At 37.1% G+C, this 12,056-nt stretch overlaps 1 protein-coding gene across 1 annotated transcript; it reads left to right on the top strand.

Annotated features, from left to right (window-relative positions):
• Positions 1-3,004: 3,004 nt before the first annotated feature.
• Positions 3,005-11,341, top strand: LOC121382703 (CUB and sushi domain-containing protein 2-like). The gene is made up of 6 exons (XM_041512244.1): positions 3,005-3,134; positions 5,893-6,066; positions 7,625-7,738; positions 8,129-8,329; positions 8,611-8,808; positions 10,958-11,341. The coding sequence occupies exons 1-6, from the start codon at positions 3,020-3,022 to the stop codon at positions 11,149-11,151; spliced, it is 996 nt and encodes a 331-aa protein (XP_041368178.1). The 5' UTR covers positions 3,005-3,019; the 3' UTR covers positions 11,152-11,341.
• Positions 11,342-12,056: the final 715 nt, after the last annotated feature.

Below are 12,056 nucleotides of genomic sequence, written 5' to 3'. Positions count from 1 at the left end.
CATTGTTTTGTTGTTGTTATTTTTTGTTTGTTTTGGGGCTTGTTTTTTTTGTGCAATCTCAAAATGCGATCTAGTTCATCTGTGTTACATTAATCACAAATAATGCAGCAGTAATCAATTGGTGGTAATATATAGTCATTATAAAATATGCTTCTATGATCCTGATTAAAATAGATTTTAATCTTTGTTAAAATACGCCTGCGAAGTCACAGTATTGTCTCAACGCTCCATTATTTTTCAGTAATGGAGAGATGAAACCCTACTTAATTAACCCACCAAAATCATTGGTGTTAAAATCTATACTAAAATATATTCGCATAAAATTATTATTTAGTGGTGTATTTTAAGTAGAGGAATATCGTCGTAACTCTCCATTCCTGAAAAATAATGGGATTCTGCCCTAGCGTGCCCCGTCTCCATTATTTTTTTCAGGAATGGAGAGTTACTCGGACATTCCCCTATACTTTGTACGTATACTGAGTCAAATTAAAAACTTCACAACTGTTTCATCTTGGCTAATTAGCAAATATGACAAAAGAACGTGTTAAATAAGTTTTTGATTTTTTTATTGTATGACGTCCAAAGAAAGAATAGGAATAAATGTTGAGTCAAAAAACAGTTCGCGAGAAAAGTGAGGGAAATGTGTAGTTGATCCGATTTGTCCATCTAAGGCTGTTATTGACTTTTATTCCAAAGGGTTTTTATATTCAGAGGTTTGTAGTATTTGTGAATTTATTTTAAGGTAAAGTCCAGTTTTTTAAGAAGAATATTTTTCCCTACTGTTATCCATTTTGTCTTTTTGTGTTAATAAACATCTTATTTTGGTAGTACCATGCTTCAACATTAGTCAAGTCAATTCGATGTCTGTTCTGAATTTCAGAGATATATTTTCCACATGTGTAAGGGAAGGTAATTGATATAAAGGATAAAAAGGAGGGGTTCCAGAATAGACCCTTGGGATAGCATAGATAGTAGTTGTATGTGTGAAAAAACCCTGTTACCTACACTAACTTGTGTGGTATTTTGTCCGTTGAGTATCGCTTTTAAATGGTCAAAGAATATTCATTACACTCATATATTTTAGGTTTTTGTGTCATAATGGTGTGATTGACATCATTAAAACTCCTATTTAGATCTAGGAATACAACTGCATTAACATTTTCTTCAGTCATTTCCTGTAACCATTTATCAGTGATGTTAACTAGCGCTGTTTGACACGAGTGGTCTAAAACCACACTAAGAAGGACGAAGGAGGCTGATCTCTGATCTCATAAAGTTGTTTTGAAACATGTTTGGTCCTATATTATCATATATATCATTTAGTATGAAGAAACCATGTTTCTGTAATTAGTGTTGGTACCTAAGGGTTTTAACAAAAAAGTGAAACACTTGCTAACTGTGTTGGCAATCTCAGTTTTGTTTGTATGTATACTTCCATTTTAAAGTTTCAGTTTTTTGGGTCCTGATTTTCGCAGTTTATTATATTGGTCCCTTAGGTGCATAGTTTCTGTTATTTCATTGTTATAGCACTCAGTTTGATAGTCTTTTCAACTCATGTTATATGAAGTATAACGACTTGCTTTTTCTTATTTTCCAGCAAAACTTGCAAACGTTTAAATCAAATTCTTAAATTGTGTAAATTTTATAAAAGTAAAAACAATAATGATTAATTGTGACATTAAGCATAATTCATGATGTGATTTAAAAGAAGAGCTTATTCCGTAGAGTATGTTTAAAACAAAACATAAATATATTACAACATTAAAATTTTAAATTTCATCTTCAATTTTCAATAATTAGTTAATGGGTCAGATTCTTCATAGAAACAGAGATGTGATATATTTAAAGTTAACAGTTATTTGTAAGCTCTTGATCCATACAACTGTACAAACGTTTGAGGTATATTTTGAGTATCCATTGCCAGGTGCTCCTTGTCAGGTTAGAGCTTGGGTGTTTAGTTATTTTATTGCCAGAGCTAGTATTGGTGATTATTGTATACATACAGTTAAAGTTTGTTTTATGTAACGACACCACTAGAGCACAGTGATTTATTAATCACCGGCTTTTGGCTGGCGAACTTTTGGTAATTCTGACACACAGTCTTAGTGAGGAAACCCGCTAAGTTTTTTCATTAGTAGCAATTGATCTTTTTATACACCATTCCACAGACAGAATACCACACATCACGGTCTTTGGTATACCAGTCGGGGTAAACTGGCTGGAACGAGATGTATACATATTTCATTTATATATATTTTTTTTTACTGTTTGAACAAATTTACTTAAATAAAAAAAAAGTTATTTGTAATTTTCAGGGGACAGGTGCACAACGCGGCTATGTTATAAAATTGTAAACAGTAATACTTAATAACAAACAGTATGATATTTCATTTATAAAATACATTTAGCTCAGTCGGTTGAGTGCTTGTCTGAGGTGCTTGCGTCGCAGGATCGAACCACCTCGGTGGATCCATTCAACTGATTGTGTTCCGCTCGTTCCATCCAATGCACCACAACTGGTGAAAGGCCGTGGTATGTGCTTTTCTATCTGTGGGAAAGTGTATATAACCGATCCCTTGCTACCAATGGAAAATGTAGGGTGTTTCCTCCGATTACTACGAGTCAAAATTACCAAATGTTTGACATCCAATAACCGATGATTAATAAATCAATGTGTTCTAGTGGTTTCGTTAAACAAAACAAACTTTAACTGTAAAATGCATGAGAAGTACAATTCAGTTTAAACAATACATTACTGAGTTAACATGAAATATGTTAAATACTTCAGAACGTCTACGTTGAATTCCTGCTGACGACCTGTGCTGTGATCTTCCTGTTCCCTCAGCCGTCCACTGCTCCTTTAGCCCCCACGTGGGACTACTGTGAGTGTTATTTCATGTCGTGGGAGGGCTGGTCTGAATGCACTAGCAAGTGCTATGGTAGCCAACAGCGCAGCAGAAAGGTCCATTTAACATATCACGAAGGTTGTGATGAATTTACAGACTGTGCCTCGAACGGCATGGGCTGGGATAGGCAGACGTGTAACGAAGTGTGTTACAATGGTGGTGTCCATAACTCTTGGCCATATCCGTGCGCATGCTCCCCTGGATGGAAAGGGCGGTGTTGCGATGCAGGTAATAGATATATATATATCTGAATAATGATGTATCTAATCGAATAATTTTGTTCAATGAATATTGCTAGGGTCAGATTGTCAACTGTTACGACGAAGTTGGCCAACTCGACTGTTGCGTTGTACTTTCCCTAACTCCTGACTTACAACGCAACGCATATGCCCAGATTAACAACTAATCGGTATTATAAGTCGTATACTACAAAAATCGAGTTGTAAGAGCGCTCAGACTAGCAACTGGACAGTCGTAGAAGTCGTGACAACAGAAAGTTGGCCAACTTTGTGCTTGTTGTTGGTAGTCTGACCTAGCATAACAGTACGATAAAATGAAATAGATTCGTTACAGTCATGTTTGTAAGACATTTAAGCATTAATACTATTACAATAGGGCAAACAGTCACTAATTACACTACCTCTGATAAGGTAATAAATTATTTTCGTTTTATTCCGTAAGAAATCTATTCCAACCAATGACCGCGTTTCTTGAAGGGACATTCCCGAGTTTGCTGCATTGTAAGATGTTTCCCACTAATAAAATATTTCTACGATTAAACTTACATATTAAATATATTTTCTGGTTTAGAATATCAGTGTCTGTATATTCAATGTGTTTCTGGTCGTCTTAATATTTGTAAGTAGTCCAAACTGGATTTTGTCTTCAAATAATTTCGTACGTACGAAAATATATATATTAGGAAATAAAATGAAATTTAACCTAGTACAAATATTGGAACAATCAGAAACACGTTTAATATACAGCCATTAATATTTTATGCAGAAAAATGTATTTGATATGTAATTACAATCGTCAAAAAGTCTTTGTTAGTCGATAACATCTTACAATTTGCAGCAAACTCAGGAATGTCCCTTTAAGGTTGCATTGTACCAAAGAAGAAAATTCTAAGATTTACGGATTAAAAACAGCTGCGGCTCTGATTGGTAGTAATATGTGGCATTGAATATTTGTTCATATACTATTATCCATTGTCATTAAATAAATATACTTTTAATTGTTATAGGTTTTTTTAACTTTAAGTATATGCAAGAGGTTGAAACCTGTACAAAGTACGACACAAATGGAACTGCGATTTTCAGCGAAAATGAGGGTTGCTAGTAAAAACATTAATTAAATCTTTTAAATGGTATGTGAACCCCACCCCCATTTTTTGGAAGGTAGATTATATGTGAGGTGCCACATGTTTTATTGGTGTACTGTCTGGGTGTGTGGATACGCTACTTGTATCAGTTTTATTAGTACACGGAAATACACGAATGTTTCATGACCAAGACTATGAGTTCTAATTTCATGTTGTATTTAAGCCGTAGGCCTTAATTTAAAAAACAAGAATTTACAATAATATAATTTTAAACTGTTATTCGCGGTTTAGGTGCGACCTTCTAAGTATGAAATATTACTACTCTTTACATCGAGAGGTTATAAAGGGAAGCAGCTCTCATTAAACTTAGTATACGAATAAAAAAAGGAATTAATGTTTAATGACACAACCCCAGCACAAAAATACAGATCGGCTATTGGGTGTCGCAAAAGGTAAAAACTTAGTATAGTATACACACAGCTCGAATCCTATCCTACCTTTTCTCTTTACCTCTTTTTGGACATATGATGTAAGTCAGAACATGTGCACATTGAAACACGATGTATGGTGGTTTCCAGATTAAATTATCGAACATTTGTAAAACACTAAAATTGTAACGATAAATACCAGCAGTATTTGAAATGTTTTAACTTTGCCAACGTAAGGAACATTAAAATATTATAGTATCATACACAATATCTAAGAGATAACATTTTAAACACGCGATGCAACTAGCCACACAACCTTTTTAACATGCGACACTCATTATCTTCCAAAAACAAGGAATGAGTGAATGAATGAATGTTTAACGACACCCCAGCACGAAAACAATGCATCGGCTATTGTGTGTCAAACTACGGAAATGCAAAAATGAAGTGATCAACATCAGTATAAAAATTCAACAGTTAAATCCATAAGCGTACGAGACAAGGGGCTGGAGTTGGAGCAAAACATCAAATTCGGGTAAAAACGACATTCGGGCAAAATGAGTTGGCCTGAATAATTTTCATCATATATGTTCATCATTCTGTTCACAAATTCAATATCACAAAGAAATTGCAACAAAATACACAAACAAAATCATTTTCTTTTTCGTGGCATGAGCTGCCGAAGAAAAGTGCTAAACGTCATTTTGTTAGTAGTGTGTATGTGTGCGTGCGAGCGTGGGTGTGAATAAATTATAAATCCGAACGACAAAATCATATTCCGAAATCAAAAATGTATCTCTGCACAAGGCAGTGTAGAAAGGAAGTTAGGCAAAGTCGTGATTGATGCCATGATCCACTACCAGGCGCACGTCTGTTATGGAATTTAGGGAATTAAGATCAGGCCTTTACTTTCCCGCAAATCTATCATATACATTTAAACAACGGAATTGCATGCACGTATCTATCTTGTATAAAACAGTGGACAATTTCTACAAGCAACTTTTCGCCTGTGAGTATTCCATTGCATCTTCATATATATTAATTATAGATGTATTTGTAATAATGAGTCTGCTCTACATATATAATTTGATTGTAACTAGGATTAATAGTAATTAAATTAATTAACAAAGATTTTTAGTAAGGGTTATTTACGAAGTCCAATATAGGTTCTAAAGTTCGTAGTATCTAGCCGACGATTGTTCTGACTGCGTATTTTTGTTATCGTTCTGTAAAGTGGTGATATGTGGATCACCTGGAACCATAACTAATGGTCAGGTTCACGGCAGCAGCTACAACTACGGCAACATCGTAAGGTATTCTTGTAACCAGTACTACAACATGAGCGGCAACAGTCAACAGACGTGTCAGAATAGTGGAATATGGAGTGGAGCAAAGCCAAGATGTATATGTAAGTATACCTCACACAAATTCACATATACACATGTATTCACAGACATTCACAAACACGCATATTGTATTACACATACGCAAACATACATACATACATACACACACACACACATACCGGTACATACACACATATATACTCATTCACACACATACACACACCAACAAACATACATACAAACACAAACACATATACACACATACAAAACACATCCACGTACAAATGCACACACATACACATGGACACACACAACAGGAATATACATACTCGCATACACACACACACACACACACACACACACACACACACACACACACACACACACACACACACATAAACACACACATGCATACATGTACATATACACACATACTTACATATTCATACAAGCACAAAATACACACACACACATAGAGACACAAACAGAGACGCACATGCACACACGTGGATTGTATTGTTTGCTTTTATTCACCATTTGGTAGAGCAGTTAATATTGCTAGTCCTGCCAATGGTGATAAATGTGAACAAATTATGCAATTTTATTTAATTCAGCACCACTGTGTCAAATAGTCATGTATTCGAAACAAGTATGGGACACATGTAAAACCAAGTATTAACTCTTTTGTTTTGCAAATCCAGAGTAGTTGCCAAACGTTCATGTTGCATGTATATGGAAGATGATCCACTAAACGTTCTACTTTCTTCAGTTCGTACTTAGGGGGATGAGTTTAAGTATTCATATTTATGATTCATAGTTTTGTTCATATCTTGTATATACATATATTAGCTTTAGCCAGACATGTTAACTTTGTCGATTGTGGGATTATGTTGGTATACTGCAACCTAGAGGTCTAGTTAGGTTTCATAACAAAACTGTCGATCGGTATTTGGCATATACGTCGACACTTCTACTCGAGCATCCGAACAATGAAGTTGTGTTCTGCCGCAGTGGAGATTTTTCTCTAAAGATGGTATTGCAAGGCGACTACCTTGGAATCATAGACAAGCGCCACTTTAATTTTTTTCGCTGCAGTTCAACATTCTTTCTTTCTGTTTTTTTGTTGTTGTAAATAGTCCAACGCATTTCACATGCATATATCCAATTCAGCTTGAAGCACACACTCTCAGAAATCTGTCAGTAGCCAGTGTCAGAACTCTGGCACGTGTGTGGATGTTCTGAGATTTAGTATTTATGTTTGTAATACCTTGATGCTCAGTTTTACAGTGTGTGGATGTTCTGAGATTTAGTATTTATGTTTGTAATACCTTGATGCACTGTTTTACAGTTGTCAACACGTGTGACAGTAACCCGTGTCAGAACTCTGGCACGTGTGTGGATGTTCAGAGATTTAGTATTTATGTTTGTAATACCTTGATGTACTGTTTTACAGTTGTCAACACGTGTGCCAGTAACCCGTGTAAGAACTCTGGCACGTGTGTGGATGTTCAGAGATTTAGTATTTATGTTTGAAATACCTTGATGCACTGTTTTACACGTGTGTGGATGTTCAGAGATTTAGTAGTCATGTTTGTAATACCTTGATGCACTGTTTTACAGTTGTGAACACGTGTGCCAGTAACCCATGTAAGAACTCTGGCACGTGTGTGGATGGACTTGACGAGTACACCTGTAGATGTCCGCCAGGGTACAGCGGAATACACTGTGAAAACGGTGAGAGGCTTAGTGAACACGTTCTTGATTTAAACATGCTATGTACTGATAGTGAAAATGTAAATACAAGATTAACTATATATAGAGTTAGTACTTGTAATCAACAATAACTCTATGCTTAGATAGACACATAGATTCATACATACTTACATACATACATCAAAACATTCAGCACCCCGATAGTAACAGCATTGATAGCTGTTATTTGTTAATTAAACATACATATGTACTACATCATTTTGTCTTTGTCAAATCGTGATAAGTAATAATTAGTACTGACAATGTCATTGGTGCCAACTCGTCCACTAATACGGTAACAAACCTTGTTTCGACTACTTCATGCAGATATTCAACCGCCGGTGTTTACAAACTGCTCACAAAATTTCACAGCCTATGCTACTGGTTCCACCCTGAATGTGACCTGGGTAGTTCCTCGAGCATCAGACCCACTGGGTCACGAGGTCACCGTCACCACTAACTACCCGGATGGCTGTGCTCAGCTTCCGTGGGATGATTTCACCGTGCAGTACGTGGCCACGAAAGCGTTCAATGGACTCCAGTCAGAATGCACGTTTGTCATTTCAGTCAGACGTAAGTCGATTTATTATTTTTCTTATAGTAGTAGTGGTAGTAGTAGTAGTAGTAGTAGTACTTAACAGTAGTAGTAGCAGCAGCTGCAGCAGCAACAGCAACAGCAGTAGCAGCAGCAGCGGTAGAAATAGCAGTAGCAGTGAATGTATTGATGGTCATAGCAGAGCAGCACTACAAATAGTATATGTAGTAGTGGTAGTGGTGGTGGCTTCCTTCAGAGATAACATTAAAAGAACCTCACAAAAAAACACCCTATTAATTAATATTTTAAATTACGACAGCCACCCCGTGTCCGGAGCTGAATATTCCAGAAAACGGTGCTAAAGTGTGCAATGGCTGGAAGACGGACATGGCCAATCTGTGTCTGGTGTTCTGTTCTGGAGAGACTTCTCTGCCGTTTGGTTTGGATCATCGTCAGTGGTGGGTGTGCGGGGCTCATGGCGCCTGGATTCCTGCTGCTCCCCTGCCGAACTGTTCAGGTACGTCAGTGTCTAGTGTAGTAGTACAGGGTCCATACAAACAGCTGGTGTTTTATGTCTAAATCAATGGATTATTCCACTTGTTAAAGTACCGGATGTCGAATAGATGATATATGAATAATACTTATACATCGCTGTATATTTTATTTCCCGTTTTTTAAGGAATGTTAGATGGTATGTACTTTGATGTTCTTGGTGCATAAAGAATGTAAGAGAAATTAGCTATGTCGGTTACATTAATGTCTACTTAACAACAATAACTCCAGTTAATGGAAATTACTATTTGTTTAACACATCATCACAATTTAAGCTACAACTATTTCGCGTCTAACACAATATTAATATATATTTTGATACTAGTCTTGAGTGAGAGAGGAAACCTGCCGCCGCTACATACATGTCTTTTATACGTATTACACTGCAATGCAGAACATTATTAGTTCCTTCTACTTCCCGGGACATTGATAATTCGGCAAACTGCTACTACACAAAATAGGATTTTCTACGTCCCTGGCCGACACCGTCGTGGTTCACAGTTTGATCCCTCTTGTTAATTGCCTGATAATAGTGTCAAGCTCTATGGTGCCTTCGTTCACCTAAATGCGATGTTATCGGTGAACTATATTTTCTGAAAGACTGGTTAACTAAAGGCTGAACAGAATGTCTGATATGGTTGTTGCCAAAATATTATTGTTTTATGCTCATTACTTCCGCGTCTGTCTATCTCTTTGTCTCTCTGTCTCTACATAAATTAGTATCTATCTATCTATCTATCTATCTATCTATATGTCTGCCTGCTGCCTGCCTGCCTGCCTGCCTGCCTGTCTGTCTGTCTATCTATCTATCTATCTATATACGAGAATCTCATTGGCTCAAACGCAGGAGGGTCAAACATACTGTTACGCTTGAAGCAAGATCGAAGTCCCAAATTTTTGTTTAAGTAAACTGTTATTTTGCACTGAAGTGTCGGATAACACTTGGGAGAACGCTAGCCTTCTCTCGCACACTTATGTCAGCCCCGTGAAAGGAAAATCAGTGTCATTAACAATATTTCGCTCGAACCGGGGTCGGCCCCTACTTCTCTATTCTAGACTTTACTTTGTTTTAATACTGATACCATCTTGTATTCACCGGAGCCGGGCCGTCCGCACCACTATACTAACCATGCCGACTGGACTATACCCTAGTCTGATACTCTCTCGTTCAGACGGATCCGGCTTCTCAAGATCTGTAGTTTAGCACAGCACTACACCTTCAACATTTAATGACTGTCAATCTAGGGGTTTTCTTGACGGGACACAACCCATCTCGTTCCTACAAGCTGTGCACCTTAACGGCCTTAACGAGGCCACTCACGTGGACATATAGATCTGACTTTAAACTTTTAGACCTTCGTTCAAAATTTTACGTTGAAATTACTTCCTTTTTAATATTATTAAATAGTCCGATCCTCTCTTCTTTCTTTTATTTATTTTTTATCTTTTCTTTTAAAATGCGGGGAGAGACGTAGCCCAGCGGTACAGCGCTCGTTCGATGCGCGGTCGGTGTGGGATCGATCCCCGTCGATGGGCCTATTGAGTTATTTCTCTTGGAGACAGCGGGTTTCCTCTAAAATAAACAGTGTCAGAATGACCATATGTTTGACGTCCAATAGCCGATGATAAGATAAAAAAAATCAATGTGCTCTAGTGGCGTCGTTAAATAAAACAAACTTTACTTTACATTACGTTATATCTATATCTTTCTGTATACATTACAGCTCATGCTGCAGTGGATAATGGCGGAGTAGGGTTGGATGTTGGAGAATATTGCTACACGAGTCTATATCTATATCTATATCTATCTGTATATATTACAGCTCATGCTGCAGTGGATAATGGCTAAGAAGGGTTGGATGTTGGAGAATATCGCTACACGAGTCTATATCTATATCTATATCTATCTGTATATATTACAGCTCATGATGCAGTGGATACTGGCGGAGAAGTGTTGGATGTTGGAGAATATCGCTACACGAGTCTATATCTATATCTATCGCTATCTATTACAGCTCACCCTGCAGTGGATAATGGCGCAGATGGGTTGGATGTTGGAGAATATCGCTACACGAGTCTATATCTATATCTATATCTATCTGTATCTATTACAGCCCAGCCTGCAGTGGATACTGGCGGAGAAGGGTTGGATGTTGGAGAATATCGCTACATGAGTTGTGCTAGCGATGGAAGCAGGATGAGGAGCACGTACGTGGAGAAGTTGAAGCAGTCAGAGTTCAGCTACTTGTGTGAGAAGAACGAGGAGAATTGCGTCCCCGACAAAGTGGCTCTTCAGTGTGGAGAGTGACGTCTGACCTCCACAGAGGAATGTTCTCTAAATAATGCCATTTTGAATGTAACCAGTGATGCTTGACTACTAATAGGAATAAGTTTAGTGGCGTATGAACTAATTAACACAGTGTCTTCAATATATTATCTCACATAAACTATGACGTTAGACCATAAATTCTTATTAGATTATTAAAAATGTCTGGATACGGGTCTGTTCCATATAGTCTTTGGATTTAGTTGTTGAACTCTTGCTAGACTGTGGAAAGTCATTGGACAGATTGTTCTGGATTTAGACATTGATAAAAGACTCGCCAAATAGAGCCTGTAGTTAGGTAATTGACGTTTAATAGTTTATGAACAACATCTAGACAGACAGTGTTCTATATATTTGATTACGTATTAAGTTATTAACTTCTGAACACAAGGCTGTTCCACAAAGGACTTGGGATTCATATTATAAAAATTAACAGACTCTGAACTCATGTTATTATACTTAATAGAATATGAACGGGTATTATTACAAGGAACAGCTTGTGAACTCATCTTATTATAATGAACAGATTCTGCACATGACAGTATTTCAAAGTTGGGAGTCATGACTGCCACAACGTCCATTTTACAGTGTACTGTAATCTATTGTTACAGTGCACAGTGAGCATTGCTATAAACTGCTTGCATTAAGAACGATATTATATTTCCTGTGCCCCGTTTTCTAGATCATATAAGAAGGAAACGTTTTATTTAATGACACACTCAACACATTTTATTTACGGTGATATGGCGTCGGACATATGGTTAAGGACCACACAGATATTGAGAGAGGAAAGCCGCTGTCGCCACTCAATAGGCTACGCTTTTCGATTAGCAGCAAGGGATCTTTTATATGCACCATCCCACAGACAGGATAACACATACCACGGC

This window comes from Gigantopelta aegis, chromosome 10 (genome assembly GCF_016097555.1).
Source record: "Gigantopelta aegis isolate Gae_Host chromosome 10, Gae_host_genome, whole genome shotgun sequence".
Taxonomy (NCBI): Eukaryota; Metazoa; Mollusca; class Gastropoda; order Neomphalida; family Peltospiridae; genus Gigantopelta; species Gigantopelta aegis.
The sequence above is the reverse complement of the archived record's forward strand: the minus strand, read 5'-3'. Positions and strand labels throughout refer to the sequence as shown.

Bases quoted from the DNA above. Each gene is read 5' to 3' on its own strand.
- LOC121382703 (XM_041512244.1), top strand. From the start codon at position 3,020: ATGGGCTGGGATAGGCAGACGTGTAACGAAGTGTGTTACAATGGTGGT. The intron at 3,135-5,892 runs GTAATAGATATA...CGTTCTGTAAAG, and splicing joins AGGGCGGTGTTGCGATGCAG to TGGTGATATGTGGATCACCT. The intron at 8,330-8,610 runs GTAAGTCGATTT...AAATTACGACAG, and splicing joins GTTTGTCATTTCAGTCAGAC to CCACCCCGTGTCCGGAGCTG.